Source organism: Fusarium redolens (genome assembly GCF_020744475.1).
Source record: "Fusarium redolens strain MPI-CAGE-AT-0023 chromosome Unknown BKA55scaffold_6, whole genome shotgun sequence".
Taxonomy (NCBI): domain Eukaryota; kingdom Fungi; phylum Ascomycota; class Sordariomycetes; order Hypocreales; family Nectriaceae; genus Fusarium; species Fusarium redolens.
Genome location: NW_025763669.1, coordinates 1,649,519 through 1,674,770, shown reverse-complemented (window position 1 = coordinate 1,674,770; position 25,252 = coordinate 1,649,519). Strand labels below are relative to the sequence as shown.

General features: G+C 48.8%; 10 protein-coding genes across 10 annotated transcripts; 5 read left to right on the top strand and 5 right to left on the bottom strand.

Annotated features, from left to right (window-relative positions):
• Positions 1-6,835: 6,835 nt before the first annotated feature.
• BKA55DRAFT_508220 (cytokine-induced anti-apoptosis inhibitor 1, Fe-S biogenesis-domain-containing protein) lies at positions 6,836-7,886 on the top strand (the record flags this gene model as incomplete). The annotated part of the gene is made up of 2 exons (XM_046187408.1): positions 6,836-7,523; positions 7,579-7,886. 2 exons carry the CDS (start codon positions 6,836-6,838, stop codon positions 7,884-7,886), a joined length of 996 nt encoding a protein of 331 aa, XP_046051211.1.
• Positions 7,887-8,273: 387 nt separating this feature from the next.
• BKA55DRAFT_538027 (Alpha/Beta hydrolase protein) lies at positions 8,274-10,241 on the bottom strand (the record flags this gene model as incomplete). The annotated part of the gene is made up of 3 exons (XM_046189988.1): positions 8,274-9,584; positions 9,635-9,995; positions 10,057-10,241. The coding sequence occupies 3 exons, from the start codon at positions 10,239-10,241 to the stop codon at positions 8,274-8,276; spliced, it is 1,857 nt and encodes a 618-aa protein (XP_046051210.1).
• A 1,133-nt stretch (positions 10,242-11,374) lies between these two features.
• Positions 11,375-12,222, top strand: BKA55DRAFT_688651 (SAM-dependent RNA methyltransferase; the record flags this gene model as incomplete). The annotated part of the gene is made up of 5 exons (XM_046199248.1): positions 11,375-11,693; positions 11,757-11,774; positions 11,830-11,940; positions 11,996-12,114; positions 12,166-12,222. 5 exons carry the CDS (start codon positions 11,375-11,377, stop codon positions 12,220-12,222), a joined length of 624 nt encoding a protein of 207 aa, XP_046051209.1.
• Positions 12,223-12,819: 597 nt separating this feature from the next.
• BKA55DRAFT_323430 (formyl transferase) lies at positions 12,820-14,318 on the top strand. The gene is made up of 4 exons (XM_046185691.1): positions 12,820-13,206; positions 13,257-13,327; positions 13,389-13,504; positions 13,553-14,318. The coding sequence occupies exons 1-4, from the start codon at positions 12,945-12,947 to the stop codon at positions 14,220-14,222; spliced, it is 1,119 nt and encodes a 372-aa protein (XP_046051208.1). The 5' UTR covers positions 12,820-12,944; the 3' UTR covers positions 14,223-14,318.
• Positions 14,319-14,414: 96 nt separating this feature from the next.
• BKA55DRAFT_507676 (mediator of RNA polymerase II transcription subunit 1-domain-containing protein) lies at positions 14,415-16,487 on the bottom strand (the record flags this gene model as incomplete). Its single annotated transcript, XM_046187356.1, has 2 exons — positions 14,415-16,064; positions 16,113-16,487. The coding sequence occupies 2 exons, from the start codon at positions 16,485-16,487 to the stop codon at positions 14,415-14,417; spliced, it is 2,025 nt and encodes a 674-aa protein (XP_046051207.1).
• Positions 16,488-16,837: 350 nt separating this feature from the next.
• BKA55DRAFT_592890 (uncharacterized protein) lies at positions 16,838-17,677 on the top strand (the record flags this gene model as incomplete). Its single annotated transcript, XM_046195462.1, has 2 exons — positions 16,838-17,041; positions 17,102-17,677. The coding sequence occupies 2 exons, from the start codon at positions 16,838-16,840 to the stop codon at positions 17,675-17,677; spliced, it is 780 nt and encodes a 259-aa protein (XP_046051206.1).
• A 932-nt stretch (positions 17,678-18,609) lies between these two features.
• Positions 18,610-19,326, top strand: BKA55DRAFT_538022 (actin cortical patch SUR7/pH-response regulator pali; the record flags this gene model as incomplete). The annotated part of the gene is made up of 2 exons (XM_046189987.1): positions 18,610-18,809; positions 18,873-19,326. 2 exons carry the CDS (start codon positions 18,610-18,612, stop codon positions 19,324-19,326), a joined length of 654 nt encoding a protein of 217 aa, XP_046051205.1.
• Positions 19,327-19,509: 183 nt separating this feature from the next.
• On the bottom strand, positions 19,510-20,826 carry BKA55DRAFT_564589 (S-adenosyl-L-methionine-dependent methyltransferase). Its single transcript, XM_046192501.1, has 3 exons — positions 20,257-20,826; positions 19,992-20,169; positions 19,510-19,935 (listed from the first exon to the last, which is right to left on the bottom strand). Exons 1-3 carry the CDS (start codon positions 20,465-20,467, stop codon positions 19,596-19,598), a joined length of 729 nt encoding a protein of 242 aa, XP_046051204.1. The 5' UTR covers positions 20,468-20,826; the 3' UTR covers positions 19,510-19,595.
• Positions 20,827-21,220: 394 nt separating this feature from the next.
• BKA55DRAFT_592888 (uncharacterized protein) lies at positions 21,221-22,708 on the bottom strand (the record flags this gene model as incomplete). The annotated part of the gene is made up of 1 exon (XM_046195461.1): positions 21,221-22,708. One exon carries the CDS (start codon positions 22,706-22,708, stop codon positions 21,221-21,223), a length of 1,488 nt encoding a protein of 495 aa, XP_046051203.1.
• Positions 22,709-23,461: 753 nt separating this feature from the next.
• On the bottom strand, positions 23,462-24,226 carry BKA55DRAFT_688644 (ORMDL family-domain-containing protein; the record flags this gene model as incomplete). The annotated part of the gene is made up of 3 exons (XM_046199247.1): positions 23,462-23,509; positions 23,626-23,984; positions 24,073-24,226. 3 exons carry the CDS (start codon positions 24,224-24,226, stop codon positions 23,462-23,464), a joined length of 561 nt encoding a protein of 186 aa, XP_046051202.1.
• Positions 24,227-25,252: the final 1,026 nt, after the last annotated feature.

The window sequence follows — 25,252 nt, the reverse complement described above, 5'->3', positions numbered from 1 at the left end:
CTGTCACCGTTATTAATTGTATCAATATTAATTGAATTCATGTACGCATCAAAGTCAACAAATAGATGCAAAACAGTAAGCACAGGATATATGTTTCGATAACAAGTTGGAGCACTTACATACTTCTATAGCCTTCTCCATATTCTTATTTGACAACAGTGCACTCCTCTGGTAGATATTTTCTTATATTCTCCTCTTCTCACCCACAGTAAGGCCAACCTGTTGAACATGTTCAGGAACGCTTCCTAAGCCTCCGTTACCGTTCAGTTTCACTTGACCTTCCTCCCACCCTTTTCGAGGTTGGTCGTTCTAAGACCTACGTTCCGTTGAAGCCTGGCGCCTGGGTACTACCTTGCATTTCTCGACGTCCATTTCCAAGCTTTTCCACCGTCCCAAACACCATAGTTCCAGCGGTCTCCATAAGTTAGCACTGGCGCCGAAGCGCCTGTCTGGGGCCCAGGGGAACGCGGGATCAGAGCAGCATGGACTTGCTTCTCGTTCTCTACTAGCCTGCGATAAGTAGCAGTTCGACGAAGATACAGACTTGGCGTATCCATAGACAATGGGGATGCTCTAGATGCTCTTATGGCTTCCATGCAATTAATCGGCTTTCCCATGCAAGGGCCAGGAAAAGACCCGCAAGTGTTGAGTTATGACGCAAACGCACCGATGAGTTCACTTAAATGTGTGTTGCAAATAACCAGGACAAACCCGTCATTTCGGAAACTTGAATTTAGGCCATTGATATCCATGGATCTCGAATGGATCTGTAGCTCCAACCAAAATTTCGGTCAAGGTTGAGGTTGGGAACTCCAGGCACGCAGCAGAGCCGCTTCCACAACTCTAATTTGATACCCCATGTCCTTAACATGACGTTTAAGTGGACTCGGCCGAGCCAAGCACCAACCATTTCAGTAACACAACAACATCTCCTGCTTAACCAACTCTCAAGGCCTTCATTTAGATCAACATAGCATTGCGAATTGTCAATTCTCTAGTAATTCTACAGCTGCGAGCTACACAGCTATGGAACAAATGATCCGTCATCACCCTCTGCCGTGTCGGTCCGTCTGAGAAATGAATCTACTGACCGCCCTTACAGTATTCCGTCTCACAACGCGATCGACAATTGCGTGACAATCGAGATCCTGATGGACTGTTTACATATGATCGACATTGGTGTGCAGCGTGATCTAATGGCCTCCTATGCCTTGCATTCAATGTTGGAGGTTGTCTGTCTCCTATGTGACAAGCCTTAACCAGCTCTTCATTGAGTATGTTGGTTGGCATACGTCCATATATAGTAATTTTGCTGTGATTCTGACGTATGGCGGCCGTTACGATAGATCCCAGCGGCGGGAATCTTCGATATGGATCTGCTGCCCTAGGGCGACTCGGGTTTTTTTATTAGCTTGACCCAATACTTTGGACCTTGGAAGTCATTTCCTGATATGTGATTAGATATACCCTGACGTTGGTTACCCTATATAACGGCTTTCCAATCTGTTTCTTGCGTCTGTGGTAATATCTGTGTCTGTCATTAATTGGCTTCATTGGTTTAATTATCTCATTCATTGTTTTTATGTTTTTGTTAACATCTTTAAGAGAGACGAGATGGAAAAGACATCCTCCCGTGTACTACGTGCTTTGCGATATTAGCATGGAGTTCCGGTAGGCAGGTATGAAGAACCATGAACGTAGTGAACAGTGGTCACTACAACACTGGCCTACCGGGTGTGAACTCGAATATTCAACATGTGCTTTAACTACCCAGTGGGTATGGGTAATCACAATCTATTTGCAGTCGGATCTACATATTTCGTAACAGGTCCAGAACACATTGTCGAGACGGTTACATGCTATCAGTCCTTCTTGAAACATTAGTAGATCTCCAGCGGTAGGGCTGAGGAACGCCATGTCTTTATTCTCCTGTTATTTCCTAGCACAATTCACCACATTATCCGTCCATTACTCAGCCCCATTAAACCGCCAAGTCCTCCAAACGACAACATTGTCAGGTGATGCAATCGCTGGACTGTTCATGCCCATGCCGAGCCCTAGACAACACATTCATCATCAACACATGTACCCATTAAATAACTCGAAAATGCCAGCTGTTTTCCAAAGAAGCCACGAAGCTGAATGGAACCACATGCACTAACAGTCTCCCACTATCAAGGGCACATGGGGCATCATTGTCGACAACAGCCCCGCAACACGAACGAGCTGCTACAAAGTTTCGAGCTGAATGCAACAGAAGGTCCTATCAGAACACATCAGAGTAAGCTTGTGTTATCATAGTAGACAAGATCACAAACCGAAAAGGTTTATTTCCTAGTCTCCATTGCAGCTCTGGTTAATTCATTTCATCTGAGTGATTGGACGCCTAACACAACAAGTATGTCCGACTCATAAGCCCTTCCACAGCATGATACAGACCAACAGCAGCTTGAAACCCTTCGTTGCACTCGAGAAGATGTGAAAATCAGGTAGCTATGAGCATATAGGAATATATTCTAATGGACACAACCCAATGCCCAAATGGGCCTCTATGTTCTGAACATACCTGATCTCACAACACCGTAACCATTCAAGCATGCCACGAAAAGACTTCGCTGCGTTGTCAAAGCGACTGATATTAACGATTGCGACCGCACACCTGGTTAGGCATTTACCTGGGTGCATGGATTAATTACTTCCAACGGCCAACCTCTGACGAAATCGCTTCCTACATCACCCCTTTTTTACCACTTCGTTTCGTCCGCTAAATGCTGTTCACCGACTATACCCACCAAAATCGCAGAAGAGATTGCCTTTCCGGGCAACATCATGCCATCAATAGTGTTCACCATCCCCCAGTCTCGATGGCCTTGCTATCGGAGGCAGTCCACCCGTCGTTGCCACCCGCGTTGTGGTTGCCATCGCCATCACCACCTCCCATGGCATCAGCGTTGGACCATCCACCGTCACCGTCACCACCAGCGCCGAAGCCGTCAGCCTCCTCGACAGGAGGGACCTTGCATCGAACCTTGGTGTGGCCGTACTCCTGACAGTTGGAACACTGGACCTTGCTCCCTGGAGACTGGTCAGTCACAATTACGACAATAGGCAACGCAAGTAACTCACAATCCTTTGGTTCCGGACACTCCCTGCTGTAGTGGCCTTGCTTCTCGCAGTTGCGGCAAGTCACAGTGGACATGTCTCGAGGCTGATCACAGTCTTTCGAGATATGGCCCTCCTGACCACAGTTGCGGCAAGCTCGGCTGCCACCGCCTTGAGGACAATCTTTGGCAAAGTGGCCGACTGCAACAATTAGAATAAGACCAGTGCAGATGTGTCAGATAAACTTACCCTCGTTGCACTTGCGGCATTCGACATTGGCAGGGTTTGGGGGTTCCTCACAGTCAGCAGCCCGGTGACCAGATTTACTAATGTTGTCAGTTCACAGTCCCAGATTCTCATTGTTCAATGCTTACCCGCAATTCTTGCAAGCATTCTTGTCCACACGTGGCTCAGGACCTAAGGGATTAGTATCAGATTCAGTTGGCGGACTGCCAATGGGTTGTACTCACAGTCTCGGACGCGATGACCATCTGCACCGCAGTTGAAGCAGGAGATCTTGACTGCATCACTGCGTTCCGTCTTCTCCTGAGTACAAAACCTGGAGATATGACCAAGCTCCTTGCAGTTCATGCAAAGGGGAACACCTCGATCCACGACTTCGCCAGCGTCGTCCAGACGAGAGAGAAGCTCATCACGGGTCTTGGGCCACCCTTCAAGCTCGCGAGGACGATCCGCCTTCTCGAGGAAGCGATAAGAAATGGTGTATTTCTTGTCAATGTGTCCCTGGAGATCCATGTTGGTGAAAACTTGGATGAGAGAGCGCTCAGTGGGAATGAGCCAGAGACCAATGCCTTGGTCGATCAACGCTTCCTGGAGCTCGCGATAGGTGACCTCGCCATCCACTGCCTTGATGTACTCCTGCACAGCTTCCTTGGCGTCGTCGACGTCTCGCTCAATGACGGCCTGCTTGATTTTGTTCCATGCGTCATCAGCGCTGACATCAGCGACGTGGTCGCGGTTGATCTTGCGAGGCTTTTCGCAGTTCTTGCGCATGTGGCCTGAACATATGAGCCTAGAGCATCACGCCGGAATGGATGAAACTGACCTTCATCACCACAGTTCTCGCAGATCATGGGAGGCTTATCGGGACATTCCTTGATCATATGACCGGGCTGCTTACAGAAGCGGCAGGTCATCTCCTGAGGGTTGGGACACTCGGCACGTTGATGACTGAATATGTTAGATTGTATTGTTCCCCAGCATATTGGTTCTTACCCAGTCTCGCCACAGCTGAAACACTTCTCATCGCCCTTGGGCTGTTCGCTTTCAAAGCCATCGCCATTGTCAAAGCCATCGTTACCGAAGCCGGCGTTGTTGACAGATGCGTTGCTATGAAAGTCAATATATTAGGTTCCGCACAGGTCTAATTGAGAGAACATACTCAGCTTGGCCACTGTTGGCCCAGTTCTCTTGGTCAAAGATGTTCGCATGGGTCGCACCACCCTTATCGTTGTTCCAGTCCGACATGATGGAAGTAGATCGTCAGCTCAAGTCTAAACACGATTGTTACTATATTCGAGCAGAGAACAAATGAATGTTTAGCAACGACAGATGCAGAAGGAGATGAAGTAACAAAGACTTCCTGGGTTCTGAGAAGGGAGAAAATCACTTTGGAAAGGGAAGCGAACAGCAAGCAGCTGAAAACATGTTTCTCCAGCATCCAAGATGAGAAGCAGAACGCGGAGAAGTGGCCAACGAGTACTGCGAAATGTGAATAGCCACAAAATCAAGCAGCAGAGTGTTTCACAACGGTTCCGACGATAGCGAATTCCGATGGAAAGAAAACATATGAAATGAAAGAGAAAATCGAGCTTCTACGTACCTTGAGGATTGAGTATTGTCTGAGTACTAGGTACCAATAGAATCGTCAAGTGACAAAAGCAAGTTTGTACGATTCTCAGCACGAGGGCATTCAGAGTTGAAAAGAGGAGAAAGAAGACAGAGCCTTTTCTCGGAGATATCTTTCAAAGGCAAGCACAATGATCCTGTGCCTTCTTATGCGGATGAGAGATGTTGATGAATGCAAGTGTGGTTGAGGAAGGAAGGAAGAAGAAGAGGTGAAGGAGGAGGGGAAAAAAAGAGCAGGATGGAAAGAGGCAGTGAATCACTGTTGCCTGGGGCAAGCGCATATTGGAAACAAACACGCGTTTGCTCATTCCATGATCCGACGAAATCGAGAAGGAGTGAATGAGAGGTGCCGATCACTGACAGTTGCAAGCCCTGGCAAACACTTGGCTGCAGTACAGGTACCGAAGCATCGGAATATTGCACATCTTGATATAGAAAGACGATGTGATATGAAGTGTTCCCTTGTTAATATATTCTTATTAGTTAGGGAAGATATCATATGGCTAGTTTTCGATACTCGAACGTAGCACGCCAGTCACTCAGTACGGTTCATACTGATTGAGAGAATATACCGGTAACGCACAAAGACTAATCTACTGCCACTATTAAAAGAAAATTGAGCTAGTCTTCTTCTTATGAAGCTCAATGTTAGAAATTAAGACCTTGTCACACCCAAACTGTGTAAGACGAGAAGTAAATCAAGTTGTATATTCAAACCAACGACGCTTCACGAACTACTATATGAGTCTAGAAACATGAGATAACCCAGCACGTTTTGAGTACAAAAGATCAAGTGAGATTTGCGTTGTAGCAAACTTGTTGTGCAACACCAGAAACATGCCTTTTCAGCGAGACACCAGTCACCGTGAGCCTCATAACTTCAAAAGGGGGATAACCTCATAAGTGCTCCAACTTTGATACCCCAGAAAAGAGACTCTCCACAATTGCACATAAAACGGAAGGCCTCGAAGGCCGCAGGCCACAAGCTGAGGGCCGGGATCGCGGCTCTCGCGCCCGTGTCATCCGCTCACGAGGTTGAGCCGGGAGCACAGTGACAACCTATGGCAATCGTGCATATCAAAACCAAACAGCAATCGTACTGTTCGGGATTGGTCCGACATCGCCCACCGCCCATTGCCGACCCGTATTGTAATATCTACGGTAGGTGGTTCCGAGCCGCGTCTCCCCCACCCTTGGCTCGGATTACCAATGATCATATGTCAGCTACCTGGGTAGGTACCTAAGATTAAAGTGTGGAAGAAAAGAAGAGCGATCTCGAAACCAAACAGGGGCGAGAAAGGCCGAGTCGTATGGTTTGACAGGTAACTCTCAGGCCGTCAAAGACCACAAATTTCTTGCATCTCCGGGGAGTGCAAATGCAAACAGGCAAACACCAACCGTTAGAGGCTATTTCGTTATCAACTTATCAGCTGCAACTGATTGTGACTGCATGGTTGCAAAGCCATTCCCAATATGATGGGCACCCGTAACGTCCTTTAGTAGGTAGACTACTCCGCGTCTCCGCAGTCGGAATAAGGGCCCTTTCGAAGAAGCCAAAAGCCCCCGCCGTGGAAAAGCAGAAAAATGACCCCGCAACCCTGATATCAGATGCAATACCGTTCATCTGATAGTCAGGCCACACGGTACGATCCCTCGTATACTAGGGCAGATTGCACAGTTTGTATTGGCCGTGCACGGTACTGCTGTTCTTTGACTAATCCGGGACACCAACGACCGCCGAGTCAAAAAGTCTGGGTCTAACATACCTTACAGATCTTAAAAACGTCCTGTCCCTCATCTCTCCCTACTCTCTTGTTCCCTCATCCCTCATTGACTTTGCTTTTCTGCTGTGCATTCATTCGCAATGGCGCCCGCGACCCTCATGATCGATCCTAGTGACGACTTCGTCATGCCTGTCACAAAGTCTGTCCAATCTACATCGCCACCCAAGCGAACCCTTCTTCTGGCGCCTCCCTCTCTTGCTTCCAATTCCGACGCTCTCACATCCGTCCTCGCCGATTATGATCGCTCCGTCACCGATCTCCAGATGCTTGACCGTCTCTCCTTAGGATTGGTCACACTGCCTTCTTCCACCTACGATCTTGTCTTGGTCCTATCCGATGCCTCTTCAATGCTGGACGAATCCGTCGCTTTGATGAACCGAACTGTCCTTGGCCCCGTCGCCGAGTCCCTCAAGCCTAGCGGTCGTCTACAATCTCAAGATGGCAATAGCCTGGAGGAGTCCACTTTGTCAAAGGAAGCGGTTCTGGCCGGTCTGGTATCGTCGCGGGGTGGCTTTGAGAAACCCGATTACGGTGCGAATGACGGAGCCATCGCCTTGAAGCTTAGCAAGAAGAAATCCCAGCCGGCTCCTCTCGCAGATGGCTCTGTTCCTCTTAATCTTAAGAGGAAGCCCACTGAGGCGAAATCAAAGCCAGTGGTCCCCGCCGGGGTCGGCTTCATCGATCTCGAGGACGACCTTGATGACGATGACCTAATTGACGAGGACACTCTCATGACTGAGGCGGATCTCGCGAGACCCATCAATATCCGTAGGTAACCCCTGCAAGTGCTTCATAATAGAATCTCATCCTGACAATCTACTAGCTGCTGAATGTCAACCCAAGGCTGGCAAACGCCGTCGGGCCTGCAAGGACTGCACCTGTGGTTTGGCCGAACGTCTTGCTGCCGAAGACGCCGACAAGCGCGCCACCGCCGACAAGAAACTTGAGAGCATTAAGCTGGCAACAGACGACTTGGCTGAGATCGACTTCACCGTGCAAGGTAAGGTCGGCTCATGCGGCAACTGTTCCCTTGGCGATGCTTTCCGATGTGACGGATGCCCTTATATCGGCCTTCCTCCTTTCAAGCCAGGTGAAGAAGTTCGCCTGCTCAACAACGATGTGCAACTCTAAACTTTGGCTCATACAAATCTTTCTTTCTTCATGGACAACGACGGCGCAGCACTGCAGGCGTAAATACAAGATTTACTTGGTGGGTGGATTGTTTGCTTTGGAACATGGAACAGGATACACGGGCTGCAAGTCACACAAACAAGGATCTCGGGGCAAGGTTTTACGGAGGGCTCTGATCTAGATACGGAGTTTGTCGGCGTAGGATTACCAACTTAGATGATGATAAAATTAACTTGATTCGCAATAATGAATATGAGGAAAACGCCAGACCTCCCAACTGTGACAGAACCAACCACTTTATGCAAAAGAACCAGGGCGCCAGCTAAATTATACAACCGTACGAATGTTGTGCAGGTAGAAACAAGGCCCGTGGCCTCTGGTTGTCCATTATTCGGCGTACTTGGTGACGAACTTTTCGCTACTGTCATGATTCGCTGGAAATCTAGCACTGTTGCTAGTTCCCGGTGTTGTTACATGCAAATCGTCTAGTTCGCTTTCATCAAAAGCCGCCGACTCAAGATCACCAGGTTGTGACTTGGCTCGATGGCCGTTGGGGCGGCTGGAAAGATCGTGATCAGCCAAAGCAGAATAGGCGGCGCCCCTGCGACGTTCGCGCCAGATCCAGTATCCCCAGACGATGACACCAATGACGACGATAACCAGAACAATTTCGCCAGACTTGTAGTAAGCTGCCCATTTGGCCTCATCCAACTGCTTTTGGTGTTCCTCGTCAGCGGTCTTGGTACTATTCTTAGCGTCGCCAACACTGGTCTTTGGCCCCTTCTCGCCATCAATGCGACTGTCAGCAGGATCACCACCAACTCTGCTGATGTCAACGCCCATGAAGCGGTCCAGTATATCTCGGCTTCGTCGCGGAAGGTCGAAAGGGACCATGTGAGAAGAGTTGTAGACAAGAACATATGTCAAGTTCCGGGCCTCTTGCCAGAAACCAGCTGCCTCGTCCTCAAAAGTCCAGTCGCGCCGAGGAGCCCAGTTACCGGGTGTTACTTCGAAACCCTTCCCACCATTCCACTCCATCTTGCTGATCATGTTTTCGGTTCCAATGTGGTTGCAAATGAGATCTTCAGCTCCTGAGAAGAGCATAATGGGGACTTCCTTAAGAAGGGCAGGCAGCAGATCAACCGAGGGTTTAGACTTCCTTGCGTTGAAGGCGCCTCCAACAGCACCGTTACACTCGGTCCAACCGACAGATTTCTTAATGCCATCGACGTGAAGGGCCTTCGTAACTTCGGGCTTTCTCAAGTAAGGGGTCAGGTGCACCAGATCCGGAGGCCAGTTCATGCCACAGCTGGGGTATGAATCCTTGAGTCGCACATCGTACATGTTAACGCATGCATTATCGCCGTCACCGTTTTTGGTTAACCTGAGCATGTTGGATAAGATTGCTTCGCATTCGCCGTAATCCACATGGCCAACATCCGAGGCCATCATTTTTTCACAATTGCGCAGATCGCCTTGCAGTTGCTTGTGCTCGTCGGAGTCCTTCTTAATGAGACCCTTCTGAATCGCATATGTAATGTAGGCGGGATACTGCTCGACTGGATCGATCCAGCCATTGCCGATCAACAGCCCTTTCAGGTTCCATGCGGTTGCAGGGCTCTTCGTATTGCGATCGAGAATAGCCCTGGCGATGTAGGGGATATGCTGTCCGGCGTAAGACTCGCCTGCGATGTATATCTGCATTGTTCTTAGCAAACTGGAATGCACATAAGGAAAGGGTTGCTCACATCATCGCGATCATACTGAGGAAAGAGAGCGAACCACTGCTCAAGGAATTTGACAAATTGGTCCGCCATTTCCTTCAGTTCGTGTATATAGTTATTGGTGTCGACCGAGCTGAAGCCGGTGCCTACAGGGTTATCGACAAACAGCAAGTTGGCGAATTCGTTCCACGAGCCATTGTTGTAGGTCAAATGGTCTTGATCCTTCAGCCGATAGGGACCAATTTCCATCATGGAGCCATCTTCTGAACTGCAGCCAGGTCCACCATTGATCCAAATAACGGTCCGTTGCCTATCGGCGATGTGCTGGTTCTCGAAATGCCAAAAGAACAAGTTTCCATGTGTATCTGGGGTGACTTCGATATGACTAAAAAGCACACGGACGTGTCAGTAAGCCTGGAGCACAGGGAGGAAACGGTTTGTCTAACCCAGCATGCATCTTGACATCGGGCCCATCGGTGGGTAAACCTGGAAGGTCGCGAACATAGTAGTCGGCAGCTGCAGCTTTTGTTGTAGTCGCATCGTTTACAGCGATGGCTAAAGCTGGTGCGAGGCAAAGGGAGACAAGGGCAGCCCATCGTCTCAGGGACGGAATCATGGATTTGAGAACCATGATGAAGTTGCGGACGAAAGACGCCGCGGGTAATGTTGAAAGAACACAGAAAGGAAGGGTAAGTATTTATACGACGACGGATTATGAAGATTAAACAGACAAAGAATTGAAGGTCCTCCTCGACGACGACATGGAAAGCAATCAGAGTTGCTGTTGGAATGAAGGTGCCTTGCTTGATAAAGGGACAATCCAATACTTAGGACCTAGTCCAGGAGAGATGAGGTGGCCCCTCGGGACCCCGGGACGGGTTCTAGTGGGGGCCAGGCTGTAGCTTCCGTACTGTCGCTGGTCGCAGCGGTGGCTTGGCGTTTTAATTCTGGTTGCAGTGGATAGGTAGGTAATTCCTCCGGGCAAGGGTCCACTGGACATTTACCTCTAATTTGGTTCACTTTGGAGCCCATAACTACCCACCTTGGTAGGTACTACGCATTTCTTTTCTAACTCCAACATGATCAATGATAAATCCATACCTAAGGTAGGTAGTTTTTACTTTCTTTTTTTTTTTTTTTTTTTTTTTTTTTTTTTTTTTTTACGCCGATGCATGTTAGCGGGTTTGCTTATGTTTGTCTTTTTCGTACTGTGGCGCTGTTGACGTTGCTCATATTGGTACTCAATAAGAAACAGCTCCATGAAGATTGGACACAATAGTACCAACAAGTGGCACGCGCTATCAGTCAAAGGCATGCATTGTCAATGCATCGACTGTACGGCCTTCAATGATCAATCAATGACCGGCTTTACTCTGCGGCTTTTATTTCTGGCATCCTTTTACGTTTGCGATCAGGTTCAGATTAATAAGAAGTATTGATATTCAATATTGGAAGGGCGGGAGGAATGAAATACAAAGCTTGGTGCATCCACGACGATCACTAGTAGATTGCTTCAGGCGATGAACTACCTAACTTAAGACTGTTGGATAGGGAATTTCGAAACCCTCTCCAGCTAAACCAATCGGAGTCTCCACCACATTCTCTTTTGTAAAGTCTCATATTCAAGGCGCAATTGAATTTTTATCAATATCAGAAGAGATCGATCAATATCCCAGTGCTTCAGTATTTACCACCACTACTTGCCTAGTGCACACGCCGCTGTCTCAAACTCAGCGTTGCCCCTCACCAGAGAACAAAGAAAAAATGGCAGTCTCTGGAAAGACTTTTATTGTCGAGCATCTCGACCCAGAGCTGGGCCCTTGGTCCGAACTCGAATATCTGGCCATCGCACGCGAGACACAGGCTACTCATGGCTCTTTCATACTCTCCAGTTTGCCTTCTACGTTCCAGGTTCCAACAGACCTGGCCAGCAACCCCGCCTTCACTGCTGAGCAGCGTGGTGTTGAGGAGCTCTATGCCGCCAACAAGTCGCGAGTTTGCTTGCTAGATCCTTCAGCCGCCAAGGATCTCTCTCCTGAGGACGGTGAGAACTTTGATGCCTTCTTGTTCGGAGGTATCCTTGGTACGTAAAAATTATGAGGAACAGCTGATGTACTGTTACTGACGTTTCATGTTTGTTTGGTAGGCGATGATCCTCCTCGAGGTCTGTAACTCTCACAATATGAATTTATTTATACCTTTTAACCCGAAGATCATAGACCGTACTTCGGAGCTTCGAAAGAAGGGCTTTGAGGGCCGCAGACTCGGCCCCAAGCAGATGACAACAGATACGGCCGTCCGAGTTACTCGTATTGTTGTTCAAGACAAGGGTTCGTTATCCGCATATTGGGCCCCTGCAGCTTGGAAGCTCACGATCACCACCAGTGCCACTTGACCAGGTGCCCTACCTGGACTTCCCTGAGCTCAAATTCAACGAACACGAGAGTACCGAGATGCCCTTCCGATATGTCCAGAGTGAAGACGGCAAGCCTATCATGCCTAAGGTTTGTGAATCCGTTTAGCCATGCTCATCAGAATCTAACAGTTTTCTTTAGGGCATGGTCGAATTGATCCAAAAAGATGCCGATAAGGCCGTGGATGATCTTTTCTAAACAAAACAAAATAAAACATGTTACTCCATTGTCTGAATCATGCTGGGTACAAGACGGGCTTTTCTTTGCCAACGCTAGGGGCTACCTAAACATCGCTTCAATAAGTGTGACTCTTCATGACAATGCAGGTGGACTGTCAACTAAAATCTTGTGTAGTGAGTTGTTAGCCAGATAAATATGTTTACATGCGGGTGAAAATAGCAATAAAAACTCAATTACTGGCCTATGAACCACGTACGCTACTTTTGGACGGTCTTGAGTTTTGGTTCATAAGTTAATAACCGGTTCCCTTTAACCCCAGCTTAATCTAGCTCCTGCCTATGTAATTCTCAAATACACAATAGCCCATCAGTTCTTGAGTCACTTCCAAATGTGCCTATATTCAACAACCGTCTTTATGGGCGATGGCTTTACCCCACAACAACCTATTTGGCAAAATGAACAGATAAAGAACAGACAAAGCACATATCAACTTGACAGAATTGCCAGATTTTATAACATGAATAAGTGTGTGGCGTAAAGTTCCTTGTGAACCGTTCTCAAGCTCTGCTCAATTCAAACGAGTGAGATATATCGGTCTTCCTTTAAGCCAAGATTCAATGCAAATAAGCGGAGATGCAACAAACGCGATTCTTTTATAGTCCCTTCAGGCTGCCAACGTGTATTGATACGCCGAGAAGTTACTAACCAAATTTAAAGTGATTCAATGATGAACTGAGAGCATGATTCTATTGAGTGTCGCCAGATCCAGGTCATTGCTTGACTTGCAAATTCCTCAATGGCGAAGGCTCTTCTCGCAAAGTGTGCCTCGAAACTCGTCAGACCCTTTGCGCATCCTTTTCTGCGGATCAGACGAGTTCAGTTGCGCTTCTCTGACAGCTCTTCATGAAGAGCATCGCCAGAATAAGAAGCTCGTTGAATCGGTGGATGTTATGGTTTTGCCGCCAAGACGCATGGGAAGAGGGTTCAAAACACTGAGAGAAGGTACGCCAAATCTATGAGAAAAGCACGACGTTTAACTTATATCGGTTTAGTACCTTGTAAGTTGCTGGCAGAAAACTTGAGATTGAATATTCACCAGCGTAAAACCTTCACAGGATGGGATGTAAGTTTGCGTGCTTCCTCATTGAGCACTTCCCGGGGAACTCGGTGACTAAAGACTGTAGCTCCCTGAAAGAACAAATCTTGTGATAGCAGTGTCCTTCGGACTATTCGTCCCGCCTAGGATCTTGACTTCGGCCAAATACGGCGGCCTCAACGTGCATCCTTCTCTGCTCCCCGAGTAAGTCTCATGCCGCATACTTCTGCCAGGACCCTAAACGAGAAGTAGTCTTCGTGGACCTGCTCCCATCCATCATGCGATCCTCAAAGGATACGACTACACGGGAATTTCTTTGCAAACACTAGACCACAGAATCTTCGATCATGGAACTGTACTTTCTCAAACTCCTCGCCCCGGAGTATCGATACCTCCAGGTTGCACCGTCCAAGAACTCACAAACCTCCTGGCACCAGTTGGAGCGCAAATGTTAATTCAAGGTCTACGAGATGGAGTCTATGTGACGCCGCGCCAGAATAAAGGATGGAGAGCAGAAGAACTCAGTGAAGAGCAGCTTGTCCACGCGCCCAAGGTCACAAAGGCTGATGGACATATCGAATGGACTAAGTGGACAGCGGATGAGATTGTGCGAAGGGTACGAGTTCTTGGATCTGTATGGACTCACGCTGTCAATAAGAAGGGAGATACAAAGCGTCTGATTTTCCAAGATGTTGAGATCATATCTTCAAAGGATATCAGGAATGATGGAGCAAAAGTCCGGCTCATTGAGGGCACTGAGGGTATCTTTGAGACTCGGGTATGGGATCAAGGCGATGGTAGCTGTGCTATCCGCACTCTGGACGACAGCATGATTCATGTGAAGAAGATTAAGGAGGAAGGGAAGTCGGAGCGTAATGCGATGGTGGGACTGAGGGGCTACATCGCTGATGACCAAATCTAGGCCCAGGTTTTGAGATCTATTCTATTTGTGAACATTAGAATCAGGTTATGAGTCGTGTAGAGGAAAGAGATGGTTTGTGCCATGGCAGCATAAGTCGTTCAGTTTATCTCCGCCTATCCACTTTATATAACACTCTGAGGGTATCATTCAACTCTTTGCTCCCTTCCAACCACCATGTCATGTCTCAACCACTCATGCAAGTCTTGTCCGAATCCATTCTGCCCATTTGCAGAGATCCTCCATATATTCTAGCAGCTTGCCCAGATCTGCCCGCGTAAGTTCTTTACCCTTCATTCTACTATCCTCGCCACGAGGAATGACATTCTCCTCGACGACTTCCACAATGCCATCCTCGAGTACCTTCAAGGTAATATTGGCAGTTGAATTTCGGAATGGGAAGACAACTTGAAGGTGTGGAATTGGATGAACCCACAGGGTAACATCAAGCTTGACCTCCGGCGCAGCAGCGGTATACTCGTCGGCTACAGAAGCTGATTTCATAAACTCCGCCAACTCATCTCTAGTAGTTAGATTCAATTTTGGCGCCGGCGCTGCGGTATTTCCTTGCTTGGGCAATCTCTTGACTTCGTTCGTCTGTGATCCAAAGCTGTTCTCTAGCAAAGTTGCGACAAAAGCATACTGTCGAAGCAGTGGGAGCATTTCGATAAGCTGCTGAGGATGAGAGAATGGGATTTCAGTCACCACTTGTGAATATATTTGCTTATAGATATACAGTGTGTTCTGATGAGGCTTAATGATAGGTTTCTGATCTTTGTCGTAGATGCGGACATCACGGCTGCGAGAGATTGCCCGGAGCTCGCTAGGGTCCTGAGCACTTCCAGGGGGGATAGGGAAGAAAAGACTGTCGAAAGTTGGAGAGTACCCAAACAATGGGTTTGCGTTGACGTTGGCGTATGAGTGCAACCGGAGCCAGTCATTCTGGGGCAGGATGACAGGAGGGTCAAAGGTGGCAACGAACATAACCTGTGGTACCCTGGCTGTTGAGAGATCTGGCTGGAGCATCTCCATGCTAGTATCCTTATTTTCTTCTGAGTGCGGAAGCACGACGTTATCGGGTTCTTGCCAGTCCAGGTTGGGACGCTTAGGATCCATCGAGGGCTCTGCCTTCACCACGTCCTTAGAGATCCAGTCCTCAGAGACTCGAACAGGCATATGGCCCATGCCTCCTGTTGAAGCACACCCAATAAGAAGAGACCAGACCGGTTCATGAGAAGAAGCGAATGAAGCCAACCTAGTATTGGTTGGTTGGACGAGGCGTAGGGCCTTCCAGTACTGGAGTGCGAGGCCTACTCGGTCTTTTGAATGCATAACGGGGTAGCCATGTCGTGTGCACATCGCCATGGTAGACAGTTCGCTGTCCGGTTTGCCACCCATTCCAGGTTCATCACGAAGCCGAGCAACATCCCATTTGTGAAGCCTTTCCAAGCTCACATAAATGCCAGCCAATGCTTCGTGACAGTCGAGACCAGGGATGATGCTAAGCCTATCGAGGACGGCTAGTCGCTCGAGATTGACCGCGAACCTATCAAGAGTTTTTGTTAATGGGCTCTGGTTTGGAAGAAGTTGCAAGTCCTTCAGGAGGATCTCGCTTGCTCGGCTGACATGGTCGGTGACTGAGCGAGCAGATTCTGGGAAGGCCAGTGATATATTCTCGACAATATTATTGTCCAGGGTGATATCCAGCTGAATGGCTGAGCCTGCTATCACGAGAGTTCTTTGTTTTCGGCCATCAGGTGCTGTATGATCCTCCGAAAGGCAGTCGAGTCCTATTCGCTGCGCCAGACGCTCGAGTCCTGCCTCACTCACAAGTCCCTTCTTCTGCTACACTGAATTAGCAATACATCCAATCACAGGGAACAAAATCATTACATCTAAGGTGGCTATGATCGTTTCCAACCGCTTCAACTTATCGTCCTCACTCGCCAGAGCACCTAATGAGCCCAGTCCACCAACACCAACATTATCAAGACCCATATCGAGCCCACTGGGAATTCCGAGGGCGCCCATCGCGGCAGCTGTGGAAGGGCTGTCGAAGTTGAGAGGAGCGTTCGAGGCGTGCGCCATCAAGGTTGATGCGGCAGGTGACTTCTTGAATTGTTGAGGGGATGATCGTGGCCCCCTAGGCGAAAAGACGACATGGGCAGGATTGGAGAAGGGAGTTGATACAGGAGGAGTCGCGGCGGCGAGTTGCGAGGGGGTTCGACCCTGCTGTGAAGCATGCTTTGCGGCTGTTGGTGTCGCCATCGCGAAAGTGATGATGCCCTCTTGTGAGGGCGCGAATAGAGTTGTGTCTCTTATATGAGGAGAGTGCAAAATATGGTGGGTCAATAGGCAAGTTACGCTTTCAGCGATGGCTCGGAGTCGTGACAAGGAAGCTGGGAGATTAAAAGGTCGCTTGGTTCAAGAGTCGAAATGTTTGGAGTTGCAGGTTGGGAACAATAAAGACGGATCCAAAAGAGCTCTGGCTGTACCTGAGTTGCGGTCCGGCCCCACCGAAGCCGAACCGATAGTGGAGGAAAAGGTCGAGCTACAAATTGAACATGAAATGTAGTGGATCCCTTTCCTTAACATTGAATTCTTCACTTCACATCAAAATGTCTGCTTCGGAAACCTACAGAGCAGCACAACTGGCTGTGAAAGCTGAGCGTATGGCTACGACACATCTCAAGAATATAGAAATTGGGAAGCGATCTATACGTCTCTACGTCTCGCCCGCGCCAGTCAATTTTGCTGAGAGACGCTCTGTTCTGAGAGCGCTTGAACAATATGGCCCAGTAGAGTTCTTCAAACTCATGCCGGTATGGCTAATTTCGAACTGTGCGGATACTAGCTGTTTTCGCTGACTATGTCAACTGTAGGGTCAGGGTTCTGCCTTCATATCTCTGATGAAAGAAAGCGAAGCTGCCGCCAAAGCCGTCTGTTCAAGCCCAATCAACATCACTGTTCCTTCATCCTGTAAGGAGCCAAAGTCTACTGTGAAAGTGGACGGGTTAAAACCGCGGTTTGAAAAGCAACCTTCGCGACCTTCTAACCCAGAAGACACCAAATTTGTCATCGAGGTAACGGAATCTCCCGCATATAACCATAAGGGCAGCTCAAGCTCGTTTCTCGCCAGAGTCTGGCCAGATTTTGTCACAGGAAATAGAACGCTTGCTTCAACAACTTTGCGACAGTCGCTCCCTAATAGTATCGCAGCCAAGGGCTTGAGCCATTGGGACGTTGATTTCGGAAAAGAAACAACAATGGATTCCAGAAAGGTTGACAGAGTGCAAACCCGCAATTGGATTCCAACGAAGATAAAAACACCGCCTAGAGAGCCAGTGCCACGGGCAGTGGGAGAATGGGAGCGTCGACATATGCAGCGCCGCCGGCAGTCAAAATCAAAGGCGGATGAGGAAGAGACGCGTACCACTTCTGAAGACCAAGACATCTAAATCTCAGCATCATGCCCAAGGCTTAGGCGGCACTTGCGCAACACAATTCTACGGTTCTCCACCTTATTAACTCAGCCATGTTGGCAGGTCGGTTCTTCCTCTGGCACATAGCGCAGATCTTGGCTAGTTGTCGCAATATGCAGCGCACAACAGGGAGAAAAGAATACACATGCACCGAGACACAAACATAATTACACGAACCACGCACAGGCAGCTGGACACGGAACGGGGTTCACCGAGTAGTCTTTAACAAGCGATTCCCCCTCGTCGTATTAATGTACAGTATTCACCCACCTGCTTTTCTACACCACATTACAATTCACGCCAAGATAAGTGTGACGCTGATTGGGAAAAAGAAACAAGCAAAGCATCCAAACAAGGATCTTGGTTATGATCTGACCCGGGTGGGTTAGTCTGGTTTGAAATGCAGGGTCAGAGGGCCAAGATTGATCTGATTAACATGAAAGAGACACCCGAATCAAGAAATTCGGGGCGGCCCACACCCCGGTAGATGAGCCACGATTCGACCAAAGCCACCAACTCTACGTCACTACGTAGTAGAGCCGGCTTCTTGCGACGAGGATGCTATACTACGATATAGCCTGGCTTGGCTTTGATCATGGCGGATTTCGGCACACACGAGACCTGGAACAGGGCTTAGTGATGACGTCTCACGTAACGACTCTGCACAATGTTAGTTCCTGGCATTGGGTCCACGAATCCATGGCATGGGAACCCTCACACGACTTGAATGACTATATATCTTGGCCTTCTTCTCTCGGTTTCTTGCCTGTGATTTTCGTATTGTCTTACACCACTTCCAATCGGCAACCGGATTCGTTTCCTTTTAATAACTGTATAATTTCTTGCAATACTTAAGCAGAAGACACTCAACACCACCACTATTTCCAAACTACGCCAACACCATCAAAATGGGCCTCGGACGATTCATCCACCATATCGGTGCCTTTTTTCTCTTGGCAGCAACAGTCATGCTCATTGTCGTGAGCATTACAGCTCCTGTTGTCAATGACATTGCCCTCCTCAAGGTCAACTTGAACGGTAACTCTGGAGGAGGAAATGGGGTAAATTTTGGAACTTTTGGGTATTGTGTCACAAGAAGTAGCGGGAGGTAAGTTTATATCACATATATACGCTGTGTCTGATTTCGTCGTCTAACAAACCATAGTGATAGCTGTACAAAGGCTCGCATTGGCTACGACCCTTCAAATGCAGTCGCCGGCACCAACTTCTCCAATGCTGGCTCAGACACTGCAAAGGCCCTAACCTATGTCATGGTCCTGCATCCTATTGGTGCTGGACTTTGTTTCATTGCCTTCCTTCTGGCTCTCGGTGCCGGCATCTTTGGCTCTCTCATGTCTACGCTTGTTTCACTCCTGGCCTTCTTTGTTACTATCATTGCCCTGGCTTGTGACTTTGCTGGATTTTCCATTGTCAGACGACGTATCAACCGAGACACCTCTGCCAGTGCTCGCTGGTCTGTCGGTATCTGGCTCGTCCTCGCCGCCGCTATTCTCTGTCTTATTGGCACCATCACCGTCTTCGTCACCTGCTGTTCTGGCCGTCGTCGCCGCAACCGCGAGAACAAGAAGATGGCAGCCTACAACTCTTCTCCTACCCGCTACTAATCAAACAATTTAAATTTCGATAGTGTTCGTCATGCTCAGACACCTACCGCCAATCGGAAAGAGGTGGTTAATAACGAGAATTGGAATTTACCAATACCCAGAAATGAGTATTCAAATATGAGATCATGAAGTTCGTAGGAGATTTATGGAGACGATACCAGTGTGGCATATGTCACGGCGATATTTTTTGTTGCTTTTGTATTTATTTAACCCTAATATATATAACTATACACCATCCTGATTGCCCTCCAATCGAGACAGTGCTACCACTAATCAAGAAGACGGGAGACATTGACGCCATCCCACAACGGCAGAACAAATGTCTCAAGTCGTGGGCTCTGCAGTGCCAAATCATTGAACTGTCTCACAGCTAAAACATTCTTCAATTGATCGCCTTTGAGCTCGTCGTCACCCAGCGCCTTGTCGTCTGCAACTAAGCCTCGGCGCAGCACATTATCTGAGACGATGAGAGCGCCTGGCCGGAGGATTCTGCTCGAGTTACCAGGCTTCGACAGCTCGAGCAGCTGCTTCAAATATCCTGGATATCCAGTCTTATCTGCGTCGATGAATACAAGATCATAGGGCTCGGCGGGGTTGAGTTTGGGTAAACTATTCGACCATCAGTGATTTTGTGGTGTAACATGATACATATATGAATAACTCACGATTCGGAAGCAGGGCCGACGATGATCTCAACATTATTGACATCGTTTGCTGCGAAAGCCTTCTTGGATAATTCGGCGTACTCAGGCTCGAACTCCAAGCCAGTCACAAGTCCACTCGGTCCTACAGCGTCAGCCCAGACGAGAGCAGAGAAGCCAACATAGACGCCGATTTCTAGAACTATTGAATGGTGATCAGTATTGGTTCTCCTAGCTGATGAGAAAAGCCTCAAGGAATCCAGTTCCATGTTAAGGTGTCTTGACCTACCCCTTGTGGCACGAATGGATTTTGCAAGAAAGGTATTGTATTGAGACTGAAAAACAGAGCTCATATAGTAAGAATCCTCTCTGTTGGCAGAAATATCCGCATGGTAATCACTGATGTGCTTAGGCAACGGCGTCGAGTGTTGCTCTGCGTAGTCAGTAACTTTTTGGCCCAGCTGAGGCGAGGTATAAAGAGGAGTGCTGTTTTCTTTCATCTTGGCTTGATTGTGGAGTAGATTGTTTTCTGGTGGCCTCGGGTGTCAGAGGAAGTAAATGAAACCTGAAGGCGTTGTTTTATACATTGGTCTTCGGTACTGTAGCTCGGAGATAAAAATGTCCACGAAGGAGGGGGTTCTGCCAGTAGTACAGAGTCCAACAAGACCTGTTCGAACTCCAGCCAGCCGGGAAATGACGGTCAAGATAACGGGAGCATGGCTTGATGTCTCGAAAACTTTTATATTATTTGGCTCATAAGATTTAATAACAATGTCCCCAATAGAGATTGTATGTCAGATCCCATAAATTCCTACGACATATGAGGTCGTCAAATATCGTGCCTTTCCCTAACGGGAATGTGCCATAGTGGCAGAGGAAGTCGCCGTCTACAGGGCGTCGAGGAGATCCTCCCCCGCACTGGTTGGTACATTGACGTCAGCTTGGAATGACAAAGCATCAGGTCGGCGGTATGTCTCTCTATCCGATGCTTATTCCGACTAAATTCCCGCTGAGTAACGGGCAATTGACGGATGTTATTCTCATCATTGTGTGAGGAAAGTGAAACAAAAGGAGGGGACGATCAATTGAAGGCTACTAGTCATCTATGAATCCAAAGAGAATCTCAAAGGCCCTACTCCAAAGATCTTGCGGACATAACACCAATTTTTGATAAACATCATCTTCCCGCTTCCAACAAATCCCTTCAGTGATGCTTCGTTCAGCTCACTTTCGTACCAGACTAAACTTGAAGCTCACAGAAGCATCATGCTGGCAATACCTGCAAAGACGGCGATGCCGACAGAGACGTGGTTGTAGGTGGCTCCAGACTTGGGCACTGTTATAGGAACTGAGGGAGCATTGCCGTGCTTGCCTTCTTCAGGCTTGGCTCCTTCGGGTTGAGCAGGGGCTGGAGCCGGAGCCGGAGCGGGCTGAACCTCTCCAGGCTTCTGCTCAGGCTGTTGGGGAGCTGGAGCTGGGATCGGCACAGGCTTGACCTCGGGATAATGAGGGCCAGGGGCCGGGATGGGGGCAGGTTCAATCTCAGGCTTCTGCTCAGGGTAATGAGGAGCTGGGGCGGGTGCGGGGCCAGGCTTCACTTCATGATGAGGAGCCGGGGCGGGAGCGGGAGCGGGAGCAGGAGCGGGAGCCTGACCGTGGGGATGGCAGCCCTTGAACTTGGCACAGATGTCCTCCTTCTTAGGTTCGTGGACCTTGTGGTGCTCATCCTTGTGCTGATGCTTGATCTTGTCACAGATGCTGGGCTGGCCATGATGATGTGCCTTGTTACAGATGTTCTCATGCTTGGGCTCCTCCTTGGGATAATCATGCTTGGGCTTCTCGTCGGGGTACTTCTTTTTCTCCTCTTTCTTCTCTTCAAAATTCTTCTCCTCCTCAGACTCCTTCTTGGGCTTCTCGATGACAATGAACTTGGGGCCCTCCTTATGAGTTTGTTCAATCTGAGGAGCTTCAGGCCGACTAGTTTCAGGGGCCTTGGTCTCCTTGGGAACAATGACAGTCTTGTCTCCATGCGTGTATGTCTTTGCATGAGGATCCTTCTCCTCCTTCTCCTCTTTGGCCTTGGTCTTTTCAGGAGCATGCTTGGTGGTTTTCGTTGCCTGTTCAGCAGCCTCCTCACCAGTGGCTCCATGATTCTTGCAGTGCCAGCAGCCAGGCTGTGCCCAGTTGCCATTACATTCTTTGCAAGGCTTACGAGCACACTTGTCACCGACACATCCGGGACTGAGAGTAGGTGCGTGGGTAGTGTAAGAAGTGTGGAAGTGAACCTTGGGTTTATGGATATAGTCGAACTTCTCTCCATCAAGCGTGTAAGGCCCCTTTTGGAGGTGACCTGAGTGATGGTGATGATATCCAGTAGTCTTTGTGGCAGGGTCGTAGGTAGGATCAGGGGAGGATGAGGGGTGGGTGTGGTGGTGATGGCGGTTCCCTCCAGCCTGGGCAGCCTCGAGCTCAAGCTCGTCCTCTTTCTTCTGAAGCTTCTCCTCCAGCTTTTTGGCCTCTTCTTCGGCTTTCTCCTCTTCTTTCTTCAGTTTCCCAGCCTCGAGTTGACCCTTGTTGCCAGCACGGTGACCCTCGTTCACCTCCACCTTAAAAACAGGGGCGGCAGTGTTCTTGTGCCCGTGCTTGGCAACGTCGGCCTTAGACTCGCTCTGCCAGTCGAAACGATTGGCCTGAGCGAGGCCGTTGACAAGGGCCATAAAGGCAAAGGCGTTGTATCTCATGCTGATGTTGATGTACTGCAATGTTTTTAAACAAGAAGTAAACGCAAAGGAGAGCGGAGAACTTTGTTTGAAGTATACTTAAATAACTGAGGAAGCTGGAGAACTCCTGGGAAGAGCAAAGCAGCCGGGACCAGGTTCTTGATTTATACTTGGTATGCCGTCCATGATCTTTCAAAGGAGGGGAACTTGCACTGCAAATATGACTCCGAGATACGACAGGAGAATCCAATTGCCTAGGAGACGGAACGCCATCTCGCCATGGAATCATCTCTGGGCTTGCCTCCTCGTATGATCAAGACTCCATGAGACGGTAAACACTCGTTTATGCTTTGAGGACAATCCAATGACTTCATATTTATGAGCATTCCCCGTCAACACGGAGAAGCCGATCGGCAGAGTTCATCACCATCCTGTCAGTGTAAGGAGGCGGATGAATCGAAGGGTAATAGATGAGGAGCGAACATCGAGTGGAACAAGGGATGGCAAAATGTTGAGAAAATATGCCGATGTCCAAATCCAATTGCTGTTTTGAAGCTACCGCTGAACGACCGAACACTCCGCCCATCAGCCGCGTTGTAAATTCTGCTCGCTATCGACTTGCACAATCTCGACCTCTTCTTATTTTTCGCAATCCCTCCATTTTCTTTCTCGCCAAAGATAATCTTACCCTAACGCCCCTGATACTAATACAGCAAATCGGACCCGCGGTAGTTGTTTTGCTTCTGCTTCTGTTTCTGCTCTCTATTCGGTCTCCTATTCCTCCGGTGGACCTGAGAACAGCCCAAATCGCATTCGGTGGCTCTGAGCTTGTGTTAGCATATGACGCCCACGGAAAAGTATGTTATGCAAACAAAACAAAGAAGACATGTCATGGATGCAGAGACGCAGACAAATAGAGGGGTGGCACGGCAACGTACAAAGGGAAGCTTAGGGATGACGACTCCCAGGACAGCCAATAAGTTAATAGTAAAGTATGTCAAGTCGTAATGCGTATAGTGGGTGCTGACGAGGAACAGTGCAATCGGAACACCGAGAAGAAACTTCTTGGTGGGCGTATACTGCGCGCCATTGTCAATTTGCTCCCACATATTGAGGTTGTCGAACGCGCCACTGTTGAAATCGAAGGGAACGCCACGAACATGGTGGAACATGATGTAGGACCCAAACATGTATGACATGTTGACAAGCGTCCATGAAGTCTCCTGCGAGACACCAGGGATGGCGTCAAATATGATTTTGGCGCACACGATCAGGACGAAGTGAATGGTCCAGGCACCTAAGGGGCAATACACGTTAGCATGTGGCTCTCGGTAACTATTGTGCAAATGAAGATACAGATGCGCGGCAAAAGGGGCCAGATATACCTTTAGCATTTGTCCAGTTGGCGTTGAGGTTAGGCAGAGAAGCTTGGTCGCTGATCTGCTCAAGAGTCTCGGGAGGTTCATGGTAAACCTGGAGGATACTGCTAGATCTCCTCCTTCGGGCCCCAGCTCCCCCCGCTGCGTTTCGTTCGGGCATGTTGAGATAGATGCTGCCCCGACGCGGAGGCTTGTTCGCCGCGTCGTAGGAGACGGTGCGCTGGAGTAAGATTGGGGAAGACAGCTTGGCGGTATTGACGGGGTCAATTTGCAGAAAGCGCAAGTCGAGTGGGAGGAGGGGAGGGTCGGCGGGGAACAACACGGGTGCAAACACCCAGAGTTTGCGTTGTCGATAAAAGATGGATTTCACTATCGGTTTGAGTTCAAAGATAAGTAGCTGCAGAGGCTCCCCCTAATGATGTCACGGCGAAGGCGTTCGGAGGCAAGCAAATGCGAGGCCAATGCAAGGGCAAAAGAGAGCTGGCGTGTATGTTTGATGCTAAATAACGAGAACGGTGTAGTCGGTCAAACGCGATAATAGAGCAAAGTAAGAAGATGTAGAGCGCAGAATAGAATAGTCGAGAATAGCAGACAGTAGAAAGTTATTGGATCAAGGGAATGGATATGAAAGGACTGGACGAGATGAGAGGGGCCGCCGAACCGGAACATTCAATGTCCCCCGTATGATGTTGGACAAGGCAGGAGGAGCCACTCTCATGAGATGGAAAGGAGCAGCAGCCTATCAGCCAGCAAGAGAAAGGGACACGCAATGCAACCAGAACGAGCAACGGGGCTACTTCGCAGGGTAGGTCGGGTTAGGCGGAACAGTGGAGCCCACTGCTGAAATTAGTGATCGTAGCGGGTGAGCTTGCAGCAGTAGTTCACTGGAGCATGGTTAGTCCGGGAGGGTTTCTATTCAGGGGACCTCCAATAGAAGGCTCGGACCTAGGAACCCGCGGGAATTCTTTAGGGGGGACTTACGGTATCACCAACTCGACTTAGATATCTGTATCTCGTGGTGATTAGAATCGAGAAGTCAACGATTCGATCAGAACAGGGGTTTTGCCCGTCTTGAAGTCCAGAGAACCTAGAAGGTACAGGAATCCGAAATTTGACCAGAACGAGGCTAGTCGGATAAGAATGGGGATTCAATGCCAATACGACCTGCGACGCCAAAGTCTTTCAG